Below are 26226 nucleotides of genomic sequence, written 5' to 3' on the forward strand. Positions count from 1 at the left end.
TTTTAACCATATTTTTCATAATTATACCATGTTTATACTTAATATATTTTAAGTCATAAAGTTTAGTCTTATCTTCCCATTTTAATTATAATTTTAACATTCTAATAATAATAATAATAATAATAACCATAACAATTATGATAACAATAATAATAATGATAATAATGATAATAATAATTATTATTATTATAATGATTAAAAAAATTGTAAAACTACCTTTTGAAGTTTTTATAAAAAAGAATGCCTCGAACCGGGCTCGAACCCGAGACCTCTCCCACCAGAAAACACTCCAAACCAGCAGAGCCAGCCTTTGTATCTGATATTAATCAGATTGCATTTGTATTTAACTCGTATTGTTTTTCTGTTTCCATTTCCCTCTTCCTCACAAACTCAAATCGAACACAGAACCAATTAATCTAACAATTAGTTTATTAGATTGACTTAAAACTTGTATTTGATCCAGAACGTTCCTTGTTAATATCTGAATCAATTAGTAAGCGAAAAAAAAATAGAAAAAATCAAAAATAAATCTGCTACAGCAGTTTCGCGTAACACACAAAAAAACACAAATTTTGATTTTAAGATGGTTTTGGATTTTGATTTCTTCATGAAAAAGGTTTTAAATCATCCCTACAAACTTTCTGGATTCTCAATTTTATCAAAAACATCAAAACAAGATCGAATTTCTCTATAAACAAATTCTTTGACTTTTTGTTTTAAAAGTTTGACTTGAAAATTAGAATCCAATTCGAGGAATTGGATTCTGAAACTTTACAGGTTGTTTTAATACATGATTAATAACAATCCTGCACTATTATATTTTGAAAATCGTTTGAAATTGAGATTTTGGTGTTCTTGATCAAGAACAGGGACATCGAGTTTTTTTTTTTTTAAATCTGTTTTAATTTTTAATTGCAGTGAGTAAATAATTGCATTTGATAATGGAGGTGAAGACTTGAATGAGTTCCTCCAAAAATTCGATGGTTTTATGGAAAAAGGTTGTCGACAGGATGAATCAAATGAGAATGAAGCCAGGAGAAAAAAATAAAAACTGGATGGAGACTTGTAATAGGTTCGATTGCTAGGTACAGAAATTGATTCGGACTTGTTACAAATTAGGGACAGGAAAATCAATCAGAAATATAAAAGATAGATCCGATAGCTAAGTTTAACAGATTCGTACATATAATCTGCTTTATAAATTATAATTAATTAATAATATATTAATTAATAATTCTAATAATATTAATAATAATAATTTTAATAATAATAACAAATGGTATTTTTTATTTATTTAATTTTTTTTAAAGATAACTATCATAATATTAATAATAATGATTATTAATAATAATATTGATATAAATAATAGTAATATGATAACATTATTAATAATCAATAATGATAACAATAACAATATTACATGTAACAAATTTCTTATTATAATTTTTAATGATACTACTAATAACAATTAATGTATTAACTATATTTTAACTTATAATTCAAATTTAATATTTTAATATCACAATTTATTACTTATATACTATTTATAATATATATTATATGGTAATATATATTAAATATTTAATATTTATAAATTTTATAAATGTTACAATGTAATAGTTATTAGTAAGAATCTTTTATATATGTCTATATAGATTCACAATAATAATATATATCTATTTATATGTGATCATTTTAATAATAACCTACTGATTTTATTGGTTAATTTACATTTATATATATATATATATATATATATATATATATATATATATATATATATATATATATATATATATATATATATATATATATATATATATATATATATATATATATATATATATATATATATAGTGGTAGGATCAAGAGGGAAGTAACTATTCGGGGGGAAGTGGGGGGAAGCAAAAACTTTTTTTTTCGTTTTTTGAAAAAACTTTATTCACGAACATTATAGATGAGATGAAAATATGAACATTTAGTAGAGACACTTTGTGATAAATGTTTTTATTTTGGCGGAAAAACGCTCGAAGAAGTAATATATAACAATTATCGTGTTTTTCGAGCGTATTTTGAGGTTTTAGCTATTGGGGTTTAGATATTAGGGTTTAGATATTAGGGTTTATAGGGTTTAGAAATTTAGGGTTTAGGGTTTAGATTTAGGGTTTAGATTTAGGATTTAGATTGAGTTTTTAACACGAACGGTTTAGAGTTTAGGGTTTAGGGTTTGGTGTTTTGGGTTTATGGAATAAACCCAAAACACCAAACCCTAAACCCTAAACCCTAAACTCTAAATCGGGCTAAATTTTACTTCACAAAACATGAAAAAAAAACCTTCATATTCTTCACGAACAATATTATCTTGAATGTTATTTTTGTCGGTCGTTTTCCCGCCTAAATAATAACATTCATCACGAAGTGTCTCTTCTAAATGTTCATATTTTCGTGTGATCTTGATGCCGGAAAAAAAAATTTCAAAAAAACGAATTTTTTTTTCTTCCCCCCGATTGGTTACTTCCCCATTGATCCTGCCCTTATATATATATATATATATATATATATATATATATATATATATATATATATATATATATATATATATATATATATATATAATACACATACATATTTATTTACATACAATTGTTCGTGAATCATCGGGCACAGTCAGAGGGTAAATGAATTCATGTAAACTATTTCAAAGATTTTGAGACTCATCTTTACAGACTTTGCTTATCGCGTCGAATTCATATTAAAATTAAGTTTAAATTTGGTCGAAAATTTCTGGGTCGTCACAAATACTTTGTAATGACTGCCGATTTTTAGGTACGAGCCTCATCTGGTTTCTTTCTTGTTTTTTTTTTTTTTTTGGTAAGCGAGGAAACCCTCCTATGAACGAACACATTGGCTCCCCCATAGAAGGTAAAACCTCGGGTAATCAAGCCCCCCGAGCGCGAGATATGGTACCGGGTAAATTGCGCATTATGCGTACCCTCTAGTCACACTCTCCTTTTGAACAATTTGGCATAGCCAGGAATTGAACCCGGTGGTGTGCTTCATTGGGCAATTCGGTGGCCACTCAGGCAAGCCTGAATGGTTTCTTTCTTGTTTCTTTTTGTTGAAGACATTTCCTATTCGGAAACGTTTTCCGTATCCATATAAGTTTTTGGTATATTTGTTAAGGAAAAAAAAAAAACCAATCCAATTTTAATATCACAGATATAGTGATGACGGATTAAATATAAGTATTGTAAAGCTAGATATTTTTTTCGGAAACATTGATGGTTAAAAGTAAGGGAGTAAGTATGGGTGTCGTCTAAGTTTTCATGAGTTAAATTTAGCTCACAAAAATATACGTTGACCAACAAAAAAAAGGAAAAGTGAGAAACAAGGACGTCCTTTTTGAACTCTAGCATGGAACGCGAAATTTATCTATCAGAAAAATGGTACAGCATGAGTGTGAAACTTCGGATATCAGTGTTCCACCGGCTAAAACTTTGGAAAATATGAGTGCAACATTGACCACTCTTGACCTCTCTTCACTTGTTAATCATTTTGTTTATGAAACCATATGTTTTGAGTCGTCGTTTTAATATGATACGAATTTCAAATACATGGTTATTCGGATCACGTTTTTAACGTGATATAACGATTGAACTTTATTGTTATCGTGTTCTGACTTCCGACCATGACTTTGTATCCGAAAAGATTGAAAATGAGAAGTGGGACTTTAATCCATGGACCATTTTAGCACTATTTCTCGGCCGGTGACCACACTTAAAAATTCATGGGATGAGTAATATGTAATGTTGACCTATTTTTTAGGTTAATTTTTTGGGCTAAAAATAAATTAGCTTAGATTTAAGATTAAAAATAAGTGAAAATCAATTTATTTATTATGTAAATATAAATATAAATACTTATTACAGAAATAAAGAAACTTTTTATATTTATAATGAACTAAACGTTTTTATTAGAAATATATGAAGGATTGGTATAAAGTCACCTTAACTTAATTCATCTATTAAATGACCTAATCATACTTGTGACAAGAAGTGTCGATAATTATCGACTTAGATCAGTCCCAAATGATTTTGTATTCATAACATGTGATATACTTAACGCATTCATGGACTACACGACGGAACCCGATGTGTTATTTATGATAACTTTGATCTACTCGGCCACTTATTACAAATCAAGTTACATGTCATTCTAAATATATTAAATCATATTGATCTATCTTGTTACATATAAATATTTTTAGTGAACTAGTGATTGGTAAGTTTTATTCGATTCATTTTAGTCAATTTCATATTTCCTCCCTCATAAACTTGTAAATTACATATATCCCTAAATATGCATTAAAATTCTTGTACTTAATGCATTGAAAAATTATAAATTACAAATCAAATTAAAGAGTTGACGTAGTGGTAGTGATTTGTCTTTTCACATGAGAAGTCGGGAATTTGACTCTCACTCGCTACAAAGTTTCTCTTATTGTTAACCGCTCATTTTATGGATATCATAGGTTGCAGACGTCTTGCGTTCGGGTCACACGAAGGGTTTTACCACACGCGATCCCCGTTTGAATTCATCGTGTGAGTTTCCTCCTGATGGGCGGTAAGATTGTAATGATCCGTAACAAAGAAATGATCGGGTTGATGGGTGTCGACATCGCGTTCGACCCCGTCAATGACTCATAAACGCCGTTAAAAAAACAATATTATACATGTATGTATCCCATAAAACTTTTTTGTACAATTTAGGTATATATTTTTTTTTAGAAAAGCAACAAATTTTATTGATATAGTTCAAAATTGGTATATTAGGGCTGCGCATACAAACATATGCAGACAGACCACCAATATAACTACACAATTCACACCATGGAAGAAATTGGTACAGTTTAGATATATTTAATGAACGTAATTTATACACCACAAAAAATGTAATGCACCACTAATTATGTTTTAGTTATTATTATACTCTGTAGAAGATAGATAGAAGATGGATAGATAGATTATTATATACGGAGTAATAAACATAATCAATTATGTATAGCTAATTTTGATTGTGTTGAAATCATCACTTATATACTCACTAATACTCATGATTAATATTTTTATTTTTACTAAAAACAATAAACTTATATAGAACTCACGACTTTCACAAAAGGTCAAAGCACCTTGCAAGAAACAAGATAAAAAAAACCGACTTTAACCACTCAGGCTTGCCTGAGTGGCCACCGAGTTGCCCAATGAAGTACACCACCTGGGTTCAATCCTTGGCTATGCCAAATTGTTCAAAAAGGGAGTGTGACAAGAGGGTGTGCATAATGCGCAATTCACCCGGTACCAGGTATCGCGCTCGGGGGGCTTGATTACCCGAGGTTTTATCTTCTATGGGGGAGCCAATGTGCTCGTTCATAGGAGCGTTCCTTGCTTACCCAAAAAAAAAAAAGAAAACTAACCAAAAGCGAGCCGGCACCAAACGAAACCTAATCAAACTAACATCAACCAAACCTAACGAGTATAAACACTATAAAGCTAACAAACTAAAGTACATAGCAAGATCCAAACTGACATACACTAAACCATAATCTACATTCTAAAAACAAACACAAACAAAGCACACTAACATGCCGATCAGTTAACCTTCTTGAGACGAGACTCCGGCTTACCATTACTAATTAATACTTGTATTGTAGTAATTGTTATTATTATTATTATTATTAGTATTATTACCATATTATTAATTACACAAAAATTATGAATAGTACCGAGAGCATTTTCGTCCTTTCACCTTTTTTCCCCATTTTTTTCCCCAAAAAAGTCCCCCACACTTTGTTCAAAAATTAAAATCGACCCCCCAAACAGGGGGTAAAGTGTCAAATCAACATTTTCATAAAAAATCTTAAATAAACTCCACTCAGATATTCAACGGGTCATATCTTCTCGCCCACAACGAGTTCAATTTTTCCGACACCATCGTTAAACTTGAAATAACTTTACGAACACAATGTCACTAACTATACACAAAAACGGACGCTTTTTAAAAAACGCTAAATATTTGAGTCCACCTTTCATACACGTTGAAATTTTCCTCATGGGCTCCGTAACTATTTTCATCTATTAACAACATATACATGCGGGTCTTATTTGTAACACCCGTGTTACATCCGTCCCACATCGGTTGGAGAGGGGAACGAAGCATGCCTTATAAGGGTGTGGAGACCTTTCCTAGCATGACGCGTTTTGGGACCACAAGCGCAGCAGATTACATGAGAACTCTACAGTTAAGCGTGCTCATGCGAGGACACTACCAGGATGGGTGACCTCCTGGGAAAGTGCTCGTCGTGTTTGGTCGCCAAGAAAAATCCGTGAGCAACCTACGGGGGAGACAAAGGTACGTCCCTATCTCTGCAAAGCGGACAATATCATGCTACGGGGAACGTTTTACCTGGGGTGTTACATTATTATTTTTAAAAAAAATTATTTAGTAATTTTTTTGATATTACTCAGTAAATATTCTATTCTTAATTCATACGGAGTGTTAATATAAGCTAACGAGTGAAACGCGGAAATACACTTATATTGTTAATTTAAGATAATATTTAAATCTTTGAAAGGTTATACCTTTTCGTTCGACTCGAGTTGTGATTCAACGACATCATCGTTAGTCAGGAAATAATTTTGCCAAATAAACGCAATAAAATACATTGAAAATCGAACCCGGCGCGAAACGAGTGTTAAAAAACTAGTTGTAATTAAAATAGAAAAACATTATTTTTCTTTATTTAATTTATTTTTATTACTATCTATAGTTTCTATTAAAATCCTATAATGATGATGTCATTATTAGGCTAATTCATTTATTAAAAAAAATTAAAAAAATGAAAGAAAAAATCTAAGCATGGTGAGTGATGTCATTAATCTAAATAATTTTGAATTAAAATTCTATAATGATGATGTCATTATTAGTCTAATTTTTTTGTTAAAAAAAATTAAAAAATGAATTAAAATTAAATCTTATTAATTAATTAATATTATTAAATCTTATTAATAATCATTTGTACAGTTTTAATATATGTAATGAAAGTGATTCATACACCACTAAAAAAATTTAATTCACCATTAATTATGTTTTAGTTATTATTATCGAAGATAGAAGATAGATAGAAGATGGATAGATGCATTATTACATACGGAGTAATAAACATAATCAGCAGTGTATAGTTAATTTTGATTGGGTTGAACTCATTACTAAGACCATCTTTATCCCTGAAGGGGTTGATGGGCGCGTTGCTGGTGGGGTGGGGTGCTTGATGAGCGTGTTGTCAGACTGCTGGGTAATGGGTGGCGTGCTGTGTGGCGTGTTAGGGGTATTTTTTTATTTCTTTTTCATTTTTCTTTCAATTTTATTGATTTATTAATTGCTTTATACTATTATTTTATTAATTAAAAAGAAAACAAATACGATTAAGATAACAACGATACGATTAAAATTAAATAAAAACGATACGATTACATTAATAAAAACGATACGATTACATAATAAAGACGATACGATAGGCGATACGAAAAATAAAAGTCATAAACTAATAAATAGAATCCTGACTCACGTAATGTGATGACCCGGAAATTTCTGACCAAATTTAAACATTATCTTTAAATGCTTTAATGTTTTCGACATGATAAGCAAAGTCTGTTAAACTGAATCTCAAAATTTTGAACTATTCAAATATCTTTCGGTTGTTCTCGACGATTCGCGAACAATTATATGTAAATAGATACATATACTATAACTTGAAAACGTAACAAAGTGTTAAGTAAACGATACTGTGCATTAAACTTATTGGTTTGATTATCTGATTGATATATTTTACTACGAAGTTAAAATGTTATGTTAAACGATTGAATTAAAAGATATTTACTGAGTCCTTTAAGGATTATGATATTATTACGAGTCTCTGTTGTGAGGTCCACATTGATTTAAGAAATTATTCCTTTTTAACAGTATTCGAAATATATGGTAAAGTGTTTGTTTAAATAACGTAATTTGGACACATACAATAATAAGAAATATTAACTGTTAGAATTAAAGCTATGAATAACTTGCGATGTGTAATTTAAAACGTGTTTATTAATATTAAAAATATATATTAAAATAATTAAATATAATATTTAACTAGATATAAAACGTTTTAGATTTGGATATACTTGATTAAATAACGAGACATTGATTTATAAAAGTAAATAACCAAAACACTCAAATGTATAAATTATATTTCGAGTGATATAGTTTAGGGATAATTTAAGGCTATATTTTGACAAAGGTACGTATCCCAAAACGTAAAATGCAAGTTTTCTCAGTATACGAAAGGACGTTCGAAAAACCGGAACGGGACAGAAGTCGAGTGACAACGTACGACTTATCGGGACGAAAATTACAAGTCAACTATGCACATGAATTTAATATAATATATAATTAATTATATAAATTATTTATTATATTTATATTATAATATTATGTCGACAAGCTAGTGTACAAAAGAGATGTGAGCTGTCCAGGTAGGCCATGCGATCGCATGGCATTTGCACTAGAAGCCCATGCGATCGCATGGGCATCAGATTCAGAAAACATTATAAAAGCTCGCGAGTTCAGTTGTTTGTCACACACACATATTTATTTATATTACTTCCTCCGTATTTAAATTATTATTATTATTATTATTATTATTATTATTATTATTATTATTATTATTATTATTATTATTATTATTATTATTATTAATCTTATTAATTATTTGTATTATTAATTATTAATTAGTAATATATATAAAATACTACGACGAGGTTATGAGCGTGTCACTTTCAAAAATGGGTTTTTGAGCGGGATAAAGTTAAGGAAATTATGAGTTATAGCTATGGAGGTTATGGGTAATGTTCATGGGTATTATTTACAAGTCAAACCTAGTGTTTATCATATTCGTTGCGTCTACGTACTTTCCTACAATATGAAATAACAATATTGATACGTTGAGATCTACGATTATTTGATATTCCGAGTTTCGGTCACATTACGATGAACAACTTTATGTGCTGCTAAGGTGAGTTTATAGATCCCTTTTTAAATGCTTTAAATATTTTGGGCTGAGAATACAGGCAATTTATTTTAAACGCAATGGATACAAGTATATACTTAATTCTACACTGAGTTTGAACCAAAAATCCCTTAGCTTTGGTAACTAGTAACTGCCGGTTATAAGAACTGGTGGGCGCGAGTAGTAGTATATGGATCCATAGGGCTTGATATCCCCGTCCGAGCTAGAGCACTAGCCTTTTAACGGACATATGCTATTTGAGAAGCGTACACGTTGGTTTGCGTGTATTATTAAGATGATTATACAAAGGGTATAAATTATATATACGTTAAGTTTAGTTACCAGGGTGCTCAATCTTGTAGAATATTTTGATAAACGTTTTTGGATGAAACAACTGAAATCTTGTGATCCACCTTTATATACAGATTATATGAAACTATAAAACTATGAACTCACCAACCTTTTTGTTGACATTTGTTAGCATGTTTATTCTCAGGTTTCCTAGAAGTCTTCCGCTGTTTGCTTATGTGTTAGACAATCTATGTGCATGGAGTCTTACATGACATATTTTTCAAGGAAACGTTGCATTCACCAAATCATCACCATGTATCTTATTTTGACTGCATTGTCAACGGAAGTATTATTGTAAACTATTATTTACGGTGATTTTCTATATGTAGAAATCATCAGATGTCGAAAACCTTTGATTTAGATATTCATTTATGGTGTGCCTTTTTAAAAGAATGCAATGTTTTCAAAACGTATCATATAGAGGTCAAATACCTCGCATTGAAATCGATGAATGACGTGTTCGTCCATATGGATTTGGAGCGATCGTCACAGTTGGTATCAGAGCGTTGGTCCTAGTGAACCAGGTCTTGCATGAGTGTGTCTAACTGATAGTTGTTAAGATGCATTAGTAAGTCTGGACTTCGACTGTGTCTGCATGTCAAAAGTTTTGCTTATCATTTCTTATCTGAAATTACCTATCTATCATCTTAAGTCTAAATGCGTCTTATTGCATTGATTGCATAGATAGTGTATAGACCAAATTTCATATCTTAGCATATCTGTTACTGTCAACTTTACCTGACAGCTTTCGAAAATTTCCCGCAAATTTCGAAAATTTCTCCGTAATTTGCGGGATCTTTTGTACTATATATTGGTATTCTATGTAATTAGAATATCATCTGATACCCAAAAATCATTTCATACCAAAAATCCTTTATCTAATCGTGTAAGATGAATCCCGTATCTAGTTCAAATTCCTTAAAATCCGACAGCTATTCCGATATGGATATTCACCTGAATTCCGAAGACAGTGTAACCGGAATGGATCAACCAATTAGCCATCATCTATTCTGGATGAATTGGGGATGGGTTCGTAGTCTACTTAATTATCGGAGACAAGAAGAAGGTGATCCATTCCATCCACCACATTGCCCTCTTGGCGAAGAACCTGAAGCACTTACCGGCGAACTTGTTCGTAATACCATTTTCTCTCTCATCTCCAGAATATCTCGTCATGATCATATACTCTCTCAAATTCTGGATCTTATTCATCCACTCGTCCGAACCGCCAATCATCCCGGTGTAGTAGAAGAAGTCAACGAGCTTCGCGCTCGGGTAGTGGCTTTGGAGAATACGGTGCAAAGGTTACAAGCACCAGCAGCATCACCGGCATCAACAGTACCACCGACAACAACACCAACAGTACCATTACCACCACCAACAACATCCGCACTGCAAGCCTCAACATCACAATATGTACCTTGAACATCAACGTCATACGTATCATAGTTACCAAGAAATACCAGCAACAATAACCGATGAAGTATTAACTCATTTCCCCTGAAGAAATTTTATGTATATTTAATATATATGAATTTTGAAATCAAAATAAATCTTTTCGTGCTAAACTATTACGTGTGAATCTTAACTGGTAGGTACTACTCGGTTAGTTCATATTACTAATATGCAATGATATACATCCTTCGTTAACAACTTAACCTTCGTTAACTACAATCTCTGTTTCAACTCAATGAATTCCATTTCATAATAAACCAAGTGTATTATTCAATTACATAATTGATTTTACATTTTCATTCTCGATGTACTCAAAACTTTCTAGAAAACATCATTTGCACCTTGCGAAGTTTACAAGAATTCCACAAGCATCAACACTAAGGAATATCAATAAGAATAAATAATGAAGTATTGATTTCATTAGTGAAATATTCCACGAAAATTATATGATCTTTAAATGTTTTAGAGAATATTCATTTCTAAGTCAAGCCTAAAATCAAATGGGTTTAATATGATATTAACTCATTAAATCTGTATTGCGTCTGAAGAAAATATACATACATATATTTTCATAAAGACTGTAATGAAAATTCTTTTATACAAAATATTAATTGTGAAATTTTTAACGGGTAGGTAATACTCGGAAAATATATAAGTTCACAATTAATATATTGTACATTCTTCAACTTTGATTCCCAAATCTATTAATCATGCTCACAACGATATACAATCGTTTTCATACAAATTCAATTACATATTCTGATCAGAATCCAAGTCATAACTCTGAACCGGTGAAATCATTCTTAGATCTCTACATCTTTCAAAGCTATACTTTAAATTTAAATATGTGCAAGATCCATTAGCATTGTTTTTACCAAAAATAACCTTGCAATTCCTTTTCAAAAGTATCCAGTATTATCAACCGTTCAACCAGTCAACGACGACCTTTCAGACTTGTAACTTTGGCATATACGTTTTTGTTACTGGGGAACCTTTCATGTTCCACCACATTAACAGTAAATGTACCAGCAAATTCATTAATCTGTGACTTAAAGTCTCTTCGAAAAACCATTATAATTGTTCATTGAAACCCTATCATGTACTCATCCACATCTTGTAACGGTAATTGCCATACCAACTACCGGGAATTAGCAATCAGTATTTCGAATTTCGCAGCAATTCTACGCCAACAGTTATATATATACATATAATGTCTATCTCCTAGACTTACTTACTTCGAATGTGAAGTTTCTGAAAAATACCCCGAACTGCGAAACTAATCCTCCAAATTTTGGGAAAAAAAAATGCTGATAAAGCAGCAAAAACTGTAAACGAATTTAACAGTCGAAAGTTTGATGATAAAGAATAGTATGGTGGTAAAGCTGAGAAAAATAGAAGGTTTGGAACTGAAAAACGGATTGAGCAGACCATGAAGGAGGCTGTGGACAAATCACAAAGACGAAATCTACCTTCAAAGAATACAAATGATTCAGTATCTGCTGAAACCATTAGTAAGAACCTTACTTCTTATTCTAAACCTTCACAGACAGATTTTCTGCATCATCCTCTGATATTAGAAATTCTAAGATATCATCGTATCTTCCATTATAAATATCCTCCATATTTCTGAAGATATTGTCATAACTATTCTTATCTGAAATCATTTATCTCTTCATGCTATCGGTGTTACATCATAAAAGAAACTATTTTAGTTTCTAATTTCTGAAAATTTCGAAAAATGGATGTTTTTGAAGTAGTGTTGGGAATTGAAGCATGAGTTAGTATAATATAATGACACTTGATCAACGTGATTATATTACAGTAAGTCATGCTGAGTTTCTAATGGAACGTGATAAAGGTTCACAGATCATACCCTCATCATGAACCATGTTACATAACTCTTTCATTCTATTTAACCTCTAAACTATCAAGAAAATATTTTCTTAATGATTCGGTTTTTTTTCGAGGTATTCTGGTAATTTGACAAGTCAGATTATGCTATTACCATTTCTTTCTTAGAACATTAATTATGTTCATTCCGAAATTCATACCTACGAATTCTGGACCATTATTCGCTTGATTTAAAGTCGGGAAGATAAAACAAAAGCATGAAGCTTCAAAATATCAATGAGAGTATATATAAATCATAGTAAATTGGAGAGAGTATTAACTGTGGATGTCAATGGAAAGACAGAAGCAGAGACATCGAAATATAAGGGAAGATATAAAACCCAACAACCACCCAGAAATTACAAACCATGTATATCAATGCGTATAGCAATATAAAGACACGGGAGAATGAAAAATACTATAACCCCAAGGTAATAGTAGAAGAAAATAATTTCCTCTGGTGGTAGATGAAAAAGAAGAATGAAGGATACGATAGCCAAGAAAATATCAAGAATCAGAACTGGATTAAGCATTTCACAATCTTTTGGAAGTATGAAATAAGGAAGAAGATGTAGGAGTGGTGAAAATAATGAAACGGAAGTGGTTAATTTATAGCAAAATATCAGACATAACAATCGAGGCAGATGACGCATTTAAAGGAAATCTTAATTTCCTTAAATTTCGAAGAATCAAATCTTATTTAGATTATGAAGATTTTCTATTCCTTAAATTCTGGAAATCAATCGTAACTACGTCAAAAGTTAAGACGAATCTCTATTCTTTCATTTCTCTCTTTTATGATAACTTCTCTCATACGCTTCGAGAAATCGGATTGTTTTATCCATATTATTCAACGATGATAAAATTCTATTTATCAACTCATATTCGTCATGAAAATATTTTCATTGTTAGCCATGACGACCTCACTCAAATTTCGGGACAAAATTTCTTTAACGGGTAGGTACTGTGATGACCCGGAAATTTCTGACCAAATTTAAACTTTATCTTTAAATGATTTAATGTTTTTGACATGATAAGCAAAGTCTGTTAAACTGAATCTCAAAATTTTAAAGTATTCAAATATCTTTCGGTTGTTCTCGACGATTCGCGAACAATTATATGTAAATAGATACATATACTATAACTTGAAAACGTAACAAAGTGTTAAGTAAACGATACTGTGCATTAAACTTATTGGTTTGATTATCTGATTGATATATTTTACTACGAAGTTAAAATGTTATGTTAAACGATTGAATTAAAAGATATTTACTGAGTCCTTTAAGGATTATGATATTATTACGAGTCTCTGTTGTGAGGTCCACATTGATTTAAGAAATTATTCCTTTTTAACGGTATTCGAAATATATGGTAAAGTGTTTGTTTAAATAATGTAATTTGGACACATACAATAATAAGAAATATTAACTGTTAGAATTAAAGCTATGAATAACTTGCGAAGTGTAATTTAAAACGTGTTTATTAATATTAAAAATATATATTAAAATGATTAAATATAATATTTAACTAGATATAAAACGTTTTGGATTTGGATATACTTGATTAAATAACGAGACATTGATTTATAAAAGTAAATGACCAAAACACTCAAATGTATAAATTATATTTCGAGTGATATAGTTTAGGGATAATTTAAGGCTATATTTTGACAAAGGTACGTATCCCAAAACGTAAAATGCAAGTTTTCTCAGTATACGAAAGGACGTTCGAAAAACCGGAACGGGACAGAAGTCGAGTGACAACGTACGACTTATCGGGATGAAAATTACAAGTCAACTATGCACATGAATTTAATATAATATATAATTAATTATATAAATTATTTATTATATTTATATTATAATATTATGTCGACAAGCTAGTGTACAAAAGAGATGTGAGCTGTCCAGGTAGGCCATGCGATCGCATGGCATTTGCACTAGAAGCCCATGCGATCGCATGGGCATCAGATTCAGAAAACATTATAAAAGCTCGCGAGTTCAGTTGTTTGTCACACACACATATTTATTTATATTACTTCCTCCGTATTTAAATTATTATTATTATTATTATTATTATTATTATTATTATTATTATTATTATTATTATTATTATTATTATTATTATTATTATTATTATTATTATTAAGATTAATATTATTATTAATCTTATTAATTATTTGTATTATTAATTATTAATTAGTAATATACATAAAATACTACGACGAGGTTATGAGCGTGTCACTTTCAAAAATGGGTTTTTGAGCGGGATAAAGTTAAGGAAATTATGGGTTATAGCTATGGAGGTTATGGGTAATGTTCATGGGTATTATTTACAAGTCAAACCTAGTGTTTATCATATTCGTTGCGTCTACGTACTTTCCTGCAATATGAAATCACAATATTGATACGTTGAGATCTACGATTATTTGATATTCCGAGTTTCGGTCACATTACGATGAACAACTTTATGTGCTGCTAAGGTGAGTTTATAGATCCCTTTTTAAATGCTTTAAATATTTTGGGCTGAGAATACATGCAATTTATTTTAAACGCAATGGATACAAGTACATACTTAATTCTACACTGAGTTTGAACCGAAAATCCCTTAGCTTTGGTAACTAGTAACTGCCGGTTATAAGAACTGGTGGGCGCGAGTAGTAGTATATGGATCCATAGGGCTTGATTTCCCCGTCCGAGCTAGAGCACTAGCCTTTTAACGGACGTATGCTATTTGAGAAGCGTACACGTTGATTTGCGTGTATTATTAAGATGATTATACAAAGGGTATAAATTATATATACGTTAAGTTTAGTTACCAGGGTGCTCAATCTTGTAGAATATTTTGATAAACGTTTATGGATGAAACAACTGAAATCTTGTGATCCACCTTTATATACAGATTATATGAAACTATAAAACTATGAACTCACCAACCTTTGTGTTGACACTTGTTAGCATGTTTATTCTCAGGTTTCCTAGAAGTCTTTCGCTATTTGCTTATGTGTTAGACAATCTATGTGCATGGAGTCTTACATGACATATTTTTCAAGGAAACGTTGCATTCACCAAATCATCACCATGTATCTTATTTTGACTGCATTGTCAACGGAAGTATTATTGTAAACTATTATTTACGGTGATTGTCTATATGTAGAAATCATCAGATGTCGAAAATCTTTGATTTAAATATTCATTTATGGTGTGCCTTTTTAAAAGAATGCAATGTTTACTAAACGTATCATATAGAGGTCAAATACCTCGCAATGAAATCGATGAATGACGTGTTCGTCCATATAGATTTGGAGCGATCGTCACACGTAACCTTCTTCAAGGCTACTCGAATCGGAGGCCTCCCGATTAACAGGAGTAACGCCCATGTTTATACAAGACAATTCGACCTGGTCGTGTCCTGGCTCGCTCTTTTTGCGCATCCCATTGCTCATCCGTAAACAGAAACATCAACGATTGATGCTCTTCGTCGAAATACACAATTTGCGTAAATACGTATGGTGTTTCTTTTTGGAGAAACTTGGACAGCTTCGTCCAATCTTCAATATCGGAAACGTCAACATCTTCAAATGATTTTTTTCCCGTCTACGTACGATTTCCAGTCGTACTCAGCTCGGCCCCCGTAGTGAACGTCAAGAGAAAGTTTGGTGGAAGACATTGTGTTTTGATAAAATGTAGAAGTGTATATGTGTATATGTTTGTGTTGTGTGAATATATGTATGTGTGTATCTGTATATATATAGAAGAAAGAAAATGAGAGCCGTTGCAATATATCCGTGTGTATACGTACACATTTACTCAAACACGCTCGTAAAACTCCTGTGTTAACTTGAAGCACGCCTCGTAAAACTCCTCCCAACACGCCGCGCTACGGCGTGCTTGCCGGCGTGTTGGTGCAACACATGCTCCAGCACGCACCGTTAAAGTGGGTCTAATTAGCTTAAACGATCAAAGTTAGGGTGTGTTTTAGTATATATGTAAAATAAAATGTAAAATGTAAAATATAAATTAGCATTGTAGTATTACTGTAATTAAAATAAAAATAGAAAAACGTTATTTATTTATTTATTTATTTATATTTAACTATAACAAAAGTAAAACATACTAGTACAATATTTATGTTTCCCACTCAATTAAAAATTGGTATAAATATACCTGGAAATCTCAACTAATTCCACCATTAACGATGCTCTTTTCTTCCCCAAATTCTCAACTTCATTTCTACTTTCAACTACCACCAGTAACAATCTCATCATCTCCTTCATGTCTCACTCTCTGATCTCTACTTTCCGACCATCGGCTCACCACCAATTACTCCGGCGACAGACTTCCGACTTTTCCGGTTTACCTACTTTCCGTCGTGATTTTATAATTATGGCGAAGAAAAAGGAAATCGAAGGTGTGAGTGATCAGATGAATGCGATCGCGTCACAAAACCTCGATCAAGCACCTGCTCGCCGTAGAGTGAGATTAGCTTTTACTCAAGTTCAACAACAACTTGATCATGTCCTCTTTAAGGTTCACTTTTTTTATTATTATTATTATTATATACAATTATATATAATAATATATTATTAGTACTACTATGTTAATTATATTACTGATAGTGATAATTTTATTTTTGTCGTGATTGGTGTGTAGATGGCTCCTACTGGAATCAGGACTGAAGAGGTGAGTTTATTTTTTTTCTATGACTTAGGCTGCGTTTGTTTGCCTCTTAATTAAATGGTTCAGCACTGAATGGTGAACCATTCGGTCCTTCAGCTCGTTTGAGCGTTTGTTTGTGACTTCTGAATCACATATTGTGCTGAACTATTCCGGGCTGAAACACACTCTTAACCATTAAGCACCTAAATTTTTTGGAATATCCAATTCAAATCATATCCAAAACGCTTGACCGATAAGTATATCGAATTTTTTATTCATGTAAGTATGTAATACGTTAAGAAGATAATTTTACTCAAAAGTCATATCGTTTATTCAATATGATTAACAAACATCTTATTTTCATTCAGAGCAAACTTTATTCAGAGGCTTTGAATCATTCAGATTATGAACCATTTTAGGCTACTTTATTAGTTACGCTACTTTATTAATATGAATGTTAAACTTGTAAGATATAAGTTTGAAGTTTTGAAATTTGAAGGATGTTGTTTGAATTTGTTATGAAAAGAGCATCTAATTGTTAGCAATTGAAGGAACAAGCATTAGAAGACTTAGTGATGTGCAAATATTATGATATAATGGTGTCTAAGGGTGCGTTTGTTTGCCTCTTAATGGAATGGTTCAGTGCTGAATACTGAACCATTCAGCATTCAGTGCGTTTGTTTCTGACCTCTGAATGACATATGGTGCTGAATGGTTCAGAATTCAGTGCTGAACCATTCAGAGATGAGACACTCTCTTAACCATTAAGAGCCTAAATTTTCTGTAATTCTCTCCTCAAATCCTATCTTGAACACTTAACTAACAACTATATTGAATATTTTATTCATGTTACACTTTGATAAGGTAATTTTACTCAGTTTATATAGTTCATTCTAAATGATTATCAAACAGCTTATTTTCATTCAGATTCAGAGGCTTTGAATCATTCAGATTCTGAACCATTCAGCACTAAATCATTCAGTTTTATCAAACGCACCCTAACTGAGGGTGCAGGACATAATTAAATATTTATTTTGTGGTTCATTTTACATATTCACTTTGTGGGTTCCATTCCAGGTTATTCTGTTTTTGTCTCAGTCTAAGTGATCCTTTTGGCACTACTATCATGATCTTCTGGTTGAAATTAATCTGAGTTTCAACATATTTCTTGACAGATTTTTAAGTTTAGCTAGTTAAATGCGTTCTAGTGTATAACAATTCTCCAAAATGTTCAAGATCCAATCTTATAATGTTTGTCATCTACCCTATTAATTTTATGAAATTTTTTTTTTTTAAATTGTAGTGGTTTGAGATGAACTCAAAAGGTCAAGAAATTTTCTGTAAAAGTTGGTTACCAAGGCCTGGAGTTCGAATCAAAGCAGCCGTGTGTTTTGTCCATGGATATGGTGATACTTGCACTTTTTTCTTTGAAGGTTTGTGGCCACGGATTACATATACTCCGTAATATATATGTTTTAGATAAATTAAGTTTGGGTATTAAAAAGAATTACTAACTTTCAGGCATTGCAAAGAGAATTGCTGCTTTGGGTTACGGTGTTTATGCCATTGATCATCCTGGTTTTGGCCTCTCTGAAGGGCTGCACGGCTATGTTTCTAATTTTAACGATATAGTTGACAATGTAATTGAACAATACACAAAAATCAAAGGTATGCTGCTTTCATTTCTAATTGTCAAACAAATTTTATCCAACTCCAAAACTGATATTTTATATATGAATTCGTAAACATATGATATTTTATGTAAAGTACGAAGTAGTAGGGTTTGATTTTAAAAAGATGTTAAAATTGTAATGAATTTTTCTAACAACAGCCCTTTGGCCTTTGGGCCGTCGTTAAGGTGCATTAATGTGTTGTACAAAGCGGTTAATGTTACTTTTAATTAACGGTTATTAGATAGTAGTATAGTACAAATATTTTTTGCACCTTAACGACAACCGTAAGGGTTTTCGTTAGAAAAATCCAATTGTAATTAGTTTTTTGAATTTGAATTGGAAAAGTAGTGGGTTTGAATTTTGAGCCTGAATATATTTTAATCATGTTTAGTTTGACTTTTTTTACAGGAAGACCCGAAGTCAGAGGGCTGCCCCGGTTTCTTCTAGGTCAGTCAATGGGAGGTGCGGTCGCACTCAAAGTTCATCTTAAAGAACAACGAGAATGGGACGGTGTAGTTCTTGTGGCTCCAATGTGCAAAGTAAAGAATATCATTAAATTTTAATATTAATATTAATAAATTTCACTTGGTTTGACCAAAAATATTATGTCAATTCAAATTGTGTTGACCCGTAATTTGCTTCAAGATTTCAGAGGAAATGAAGCCTCCAGAACCACTACAGAAAGTTTTAATCTTTTTATCAAGACTTATGCCAAAAGCAAAACTTGTTCCACAAAAAGATCTAGGCGAGCTCGCTTTTAGAATCTCTCAGAAACGAAAATTAGTAAGCCCTTTTATTTACTATGCAAAATAAAAGTTATTATATGCATTCTAACTACAAGTATTGATATTGTATTATATGTATTACAACTTCAGGCGGATTACAATGTCATTAGTTACTCTGATCAGACGAGATTAAAGACTGCTGTTGAACTTTTAAATGCAACAAACGAACTCGAATCACAAGTGGAAAAGGTTTGCTTTGTTATGTGTACGTGTGTATTTTTATAGAACTTGCTGGTTAACAAACAGAATCAAAAAAAGTTTGTTGAAAAACTCACAGGTTTCGGCGCCATTGTTGATTCTTCATGGAGGTGCAGACAAGGTAACAGATCCGAATATCAGCAAGTTCCTATACGAAAAGGCTGCTAGTAAAGATAAAACTTTGAAACTTTATGATGGAAGTTATCATTGCATTCTTGAAGGTGAATCTGATGAGAGAATATTTGAGGTACTTGATGATATTACTGCGTGGCTTGATTCTCATTGTTCTGTTCGATAGCAGATTTTAAGTTACAAGTTATTGAAGTTAAGTAATTATGTTTGAGTTGCACCAAAGCAATGCGTTTGAGAAGATAGATCGGATTCTTTATTCATTTTGTACCATTTTTTGAGGAATTTTTAGTGTAACATTTATGTTATTTGTATGTAACAATTGGGATCGATTTCCATGGGAAAATCATTGTTTTCATGTTTATGTTACTTGTAGTTTGAGACTAAATAATGATGTTATTTATATTTATATAGTAATAGTAACGATTGCCGGAGAGTAAACATTCGATGTATCCTACTGAGCTACAGTTTCAATTTTGCACTCAAGTAATTAATTCAATCGAATTACGCTTGATCACTTATAATGATGTTTATGTTATGTCTATTGTAAATGAGCTGAGCTACTCGAGCTCGACTCGTTAAAAAATATTTGAAGCTCGTTTAGTAAACGAGTTCGAGTTCGAGCTTCTTATAACGAGTTCGAATAAGTCGCCGAGTCTAAATGAGCATTGCATTTATATGAATCAATATTTTTTTTTTTTATAAATTTATAATATATAATTATGACTATTATATGTAAACGAGTCGAGCTCGAGCTTGTATAATTTCAAACGAGCCGAACTCGAGTTTAATATATTAAAGCTCGAAACGAGCTGAGACCGAGCTCTTTGAATTTTAACAAAGTAGAGCTCGAGCCTACCTGAGATCGAGCTCGACTTGGCTCGATTACAACCCTAATCATATCCTTAACCTTAATCATATCGTATAAATACAATGTAAGATACTTTTTATACAATTTAAACTTTTGTACGTTTTATTTTCAGAACCTACTTAGGTGTCGTTTACTTTTTAAGATGTTATTGCATAAAGATATACGGACCATGTCTGTAAAGAAATGTAACATGCGTGTTGAATAGTAAAGAGTGTTTGACTTTATGCATACAATATAATTTAATCATGTCTGCAACACTTAAAAACATATTTCTAAGTCTGCGAGTTTCACACGGCATAAAACATTATTTTATCTTACGTCTTTAGAAAAATAAATAATTTACAGTAAAAACGTCTGTAAACATACATATGTAGACACACATACATAAGACGTAACAAAATATATAGACTAAAAAGCAAACTAACACCGTAGTCTTTGATTGGTTAGACATGTATGCTAGAATCACATGTGCAAAGTGTTTTCTAGCATTAAATGGACCTTTTTATAGAATTGAAGACTCAAAAGGTGATTAAATTTTGAAATATTAAAGTTAAGGGACTAAATATGTAAAATATCCGTACCAAAGACCAAATCAACGAAAATGTCAACTATCAGCAAACGGAGCTGAGTCAATATTTAAACCAAAATGTCAACTATCGAAACCAGAGAGTGTTGTTTGTTGTATCTCTCAAATCACATGTATATCCGAGTATCCGACTCAATTCTAACACGTTAATAATTTTAATTTCCGTTTTTTTTTTTTGAAAAAAAAAAAAAAACTAAGCTGATCGAACAAATCGACTGTCTGAATCTATATACTCGTAGGCCCACCACAGCCGATAATAAAGCATATGACCGATTGTTGCGGGTTCAATGTCTATTTTGAATCGATTCTTCAATTGGGGACTTATTGGTTCTAAATAGTAAGTTTGTTGATCCACTTTCATAAATTCTCAATTTTAGGTTTGCATTTTTCTTGATTTATAATTATCAGCTCCATGTTTGCTTCAATTTCTTAGTAAAAGACCCATAAAAGCTCAAGTTAGCAATTTATTGTTTACAAGATTTTAAATTCTACGAAATATAAGTCCATGTTTATTAGGAAGCCGATATTAGAAAACAGTTGGGATAATATATAGTGGCGATTTCATGATTATAACTCAATGAGGGTCTCTAATTTTTTTTTTCAGTTACTTCAAAAAAAATTAAATTTCAAAAACAGAAAATATATGAGGTCCTAGTATAATTTAGTGGTTATATATACAATTTAAAACTAAAAGTATTGATTTGAAAAATATATGAGCTCATACATTTAATAGTGGTGCCTTATACAATTTACTGTGTATTTTCTACTAAAAATTTTTAAACTAGCGGTGTCACGTGATCCACGGTTCTTTACATTGGCTACTAATAATATTGGATTGGATAAAATGACCCGTTTGACTTTGAAAAGTAAGATTGATTGTATGAAACATAAAAATGCATGCTGACTAGGAAAATATTACGAGTAGCAAGTATAAATTTGATTGATAACGATAATGCTATTGTAGTAAACATGTCTAACCTTAGCGATGTGTGTGCTATTGCAGTAAAACATGCATAACCTTAGCGTTATCACAGATTAAATTGGTTGTAAATAAGAGAGATGCACAGTTGAAACTAATGCGCCAGGAAATAGCTCAGTTTCTTCAATCTGGGCAAGAACCAATTACGTGGATACGAGTAAGTCAATTGAACCCAATCAATATCTCACAGAGATTAAAAACTATAAAGATTCATTAAACAATAAATAAATAGTTTATATCGGAAACAAGAAACATTCAATCTTGCAGATTTAGAACGAAGAAGAAAATGAGAAAAGAGGGAAAATTAGGGTTTACAGATTTTGCTAAAACAAGATAAAAAATCAAATACATAGCCAACGGTTATCCACAGTGGCAGAATCAGATAATTTTTTTTGACCGGGGCCGAATTGTTTTTTAATCCGGTGGTGAAATTTTTTTTAAACAGGGGGCAAAAATTTTCTCCTTTTGGGTCATGGCTTTTAAGTTGGGGGGCAGAATCTAGAGTTTTTTAGGCAAAATATGAAGGCTTTGAGGGTAAAATATAGAGACTTTTGAACAAAAAAAAAAGTCACCGGGGGCAAAAGGAAAAAATCTAAAATTTTTACACTAAAATATACAAATCCACTGGGCGTGAGTGCCCCCCTCTACCCTTCATTCCTTCACCCCTAGTTACCAATGTCCTTTGTTTCATGGAATAGGGAGATGTCATTTGTTCTATTCTCAGGGATGATATGATTTTCTTTAAAACAATTGAACATTAATAATGTTGGTATATATCGACCATATAAGGAGGTTTTACCAAATTCGTTCACAGACCTCTATTCAGGAACTATGCTCGAATGGATGTGTTGACGGGTAGTTAAAAAAAAAAGATAAAAATGAAAGAAACCTAAAATCTACTCGTAATACTACTATACATGAAAATATTATGTTTCATTCTGCGCCTTCTACTATGTAAACTTGACAATATCTACCCTCAACTAAAGAATATATGTAAATACATCCCAATCAAGCTTACAACTAACCGTGCATGTTTCATCTATATTTTAGATGAATGCCTTCGCTTTTAATCACTGAACAATAGCAACAGTTTAATTATCTACACTGCTAGTCAACTACAAACTTGATCATAACACCCTTTCATCTACAAAATATACAAACAAACAAAATAACCAATCATGGAAAGATTGTAATATAACATACTCCGTACCTTATTTTAACATCAAGTCTTTTCCTTTTTATTTTCATCATAAAAAGATGGCTGTATATTTGTTTATATATGTTTTAGGTGGAGCATATTATAAGAGAACAAAATATATGGGCTGCTTATACGATCTTGGAGCTGTTTTGCGAGTTGCTTCTTTTACGAATTCCTGTTATCGAAAGCCAGAGGTCAACTCGTTTAAAAAATGCTTACACTTTTGTGTGTGTAATTGTACGTATTTTGATTTTGAGTTTTTATTTTTACTTTTTGTAAATACAGGGAATGTCGATTAGACTTGAAAGAAGCTGTTGCAAGCATAATCTTTGCAGCTCCCAGATGCTCGGATTTGCCCGATTTATTAACTGTCAGAAACTTATTCATTACAAAATATGGGGATGAGTTCATAGCAGCTGTCAACCGTCCAGTTAATAAGTTAACTATACTTTCAATTTAATTATGATTATGCAAGCGAGACTTGATTAATTCCATATACTCCATAGTAACTTCTTATTAATTGTGGTTTCAGATAATCGAGAAACTTTCAGTTTATACTCCCTCTGATGAAGTAAAGTTTAATGTATTAAAAGAAATTGCACAGGAGTACAATATCTTATGGGATTCTTCTAAAACCGAAGCGGAATTCAACAAATTGCCAGAGGATCTTTTGGTACTTCACTTTTCACTATCTCCCTTTATTCCACCTAAATGCTCCTGTAGTTCTAAAATATAGGTAGAGATGCAATCTTTTTTCTGAAAGGAATATATTATCTATATATCTAATATCTATCTATGTATCTAATCTAATATTAATAATAAAGATATAATTACTAAGATAGTCCATGTGTTTTGCATAAAATTGTTGGTTTAGTCCATGAGTTTTTTTTTTTTTTTTTTATGTGGATAGTCCCGGGTTATGCAAATCGTACTCAATATCCGTATACATATTCATATCCGCTTATCATTCATTTAGATCATCCATATCCATTTTAATGGATCCAGATCGGGTGGTTATCCGATGGATCAAGCATCCATAATCATCCCTAGGTAGGTAGCCTTATGAAAAAGAAAAAAGACGGATACAATTAGGAAGAAACGATAATCTGACTAGAATACCCTCGTCTATCTAACGAAATTAGTACGAGGGACTATCTCAGTACGATTTGCCGCATGGACTATCCACATAAAAGAAGCTTAAAGTCTAAACTATCAATTTTATACAAACCACATGAACTATTTTAGTAATCATGTCTAAAAATAAACTAGCAAGATGCTAGGAAGTAGAACCATGATGATCATAGTAAACTATAACGACCCTACACAATGAGTTTTATTTAATAACAACCTTAAACAATGACTCTGATCGTAACAATCCCAAAGGATACAGTAAGACTTTTGTGCCAAAATGCACAAAATTGATGGTAGCCAGGGAAAGCTAACGAGAAATGATATATCCTTCTATGGTTGACTCAACCTGCTTGTCTCTAAAAAATACGCGACCCAAATCAACTCAATCATAAGTCATACGGAGTATAATCAAAATTCCCGGCTATGGTTTCTTTCCATATGTTAACTAGGATACAAGTGATGAAAACATAAGATTCGGGAAGATATGATTACTTGTGGTTTTTTAGAAATTCTTTTCAAGAACGTTTGTGTCAACATGTATCTTTATAGCATCAATCATAATCAAGAATGCCACAAATGTAAGAATGTATCTAAAATTGTTTCGCGATGATTTGTTCATCTGACTTGTAGAACGGATCAAAGCAAATTTCAAGCGTCACTGCAGAGATCTTTGAAACAAAATCCCCTAACGCCACACTTTGGCCACCATTATTTAGCAACACACAAGTTCAGGTCCAGCCCCTTCAACCTCCTAAGGCTGATGCAATCTTGATTTCAACGGAAGCCAAACAATCATTAGCAGATACTCAAAAGGAAAGACCAGTATCACTAGAGTCACTTGATGTCTTGGAGAGATCACGTGTTGCAATAGTTGCGGCTCATGCTGCTAATGAATTAGTTGTTGAAAAATATAAGGTTGAATGATAATTGATGTTAAGAAAGTTGGATGTATGCAAGTAAATATCACATTAGTTTGCAATTAAATAACTTTATGAGTATTAATTAATATTTTGAATTTTGACTAGTCACTAAAATAAAGATTTTGTTGTAAAGTCAATTGTGGCTAATAATATTGTATATATTATTACTATATCACATACCATGTACATTGCATTATATATATTATTACTATATCACCTACCATGTACAGTACATTATATATACTATAAATAAGGGGTGTAAGCTATCATATTGAGCACACTATCTATTGAATAAA

The 26226-nt window shown here is 31.6% G+C and overlaps 2 protein-coding genes across 2 annotated transcripts; both read left to right on the top strand.

Annotated features, from left to right (window-relative positions):
• The first annotated feature begins 16953 nt into the window (after positions 1–16953).
• On the top strand, positions 16954–20673 carry LOC139840050 (caffeoylshikimate esterase-like). The gene is made up of 8 exons (XM_071830274.1): positions 16954–17331; positions 17455–17484; positions 18764–18893; positions 18982–19128; positions 19542–19672; positions 19779–19916; positions 20009–20107; positions 20196–20673. Exons 1-8 carry the CDS (start codon positions 17077–17079, stop codon positions 20412–20414), a joined length of 1149 nt encoding a protein of 382 aa, XP_071686375.1. The 5' UTR covers positions 16954–17076; the 3' UTR covers positions 20415–20673.
• Positions 20674–21886: 1213 nt separating this feature from the next.
• On the top strand, positions 21887–26018 carry LOC139843398 (uncharacterized). Its single transcript, XM_071833468.1, has 6 exons — positions 21887–22039; positions 22706–22838; positions 23970–24073; positions 24165–24309; positions 24412–24552; positions 25641–26018. The coding sequence occupies exons 1-6, from the start codon at positions 21990–21992 to the stop codon at positions 25932–25934; spliced, it is 867 nt and encodes a 288-aa protein (XP_071689569.1). The 5' UTR covers positions 21887–21989; the 3' UTR covers positions 25935–26018.
• The last annotated feature ends 208 nt before the right edge of the window (positions 26019–26226 follow it).

This window comes from Rutidosis leptorrhynchoides, chromosome 4 (genome assembly GCF_046630445.1).
Source record: "Rutidosis leptorrhynchoides isolate AG116_Rl617_1_P2 chromosome 4, CSIRO_AGI_Rlap_v1, whole genome shotgun sequence".
In the NCBI taxonomy this organism is placed as follows: Eukaryota; Viridiplantae; Streptophyta; class Magnoliopsida; order Asterales; family Asteraceae; genus Rutidosis; species Rutidosis leptorrhynchoides.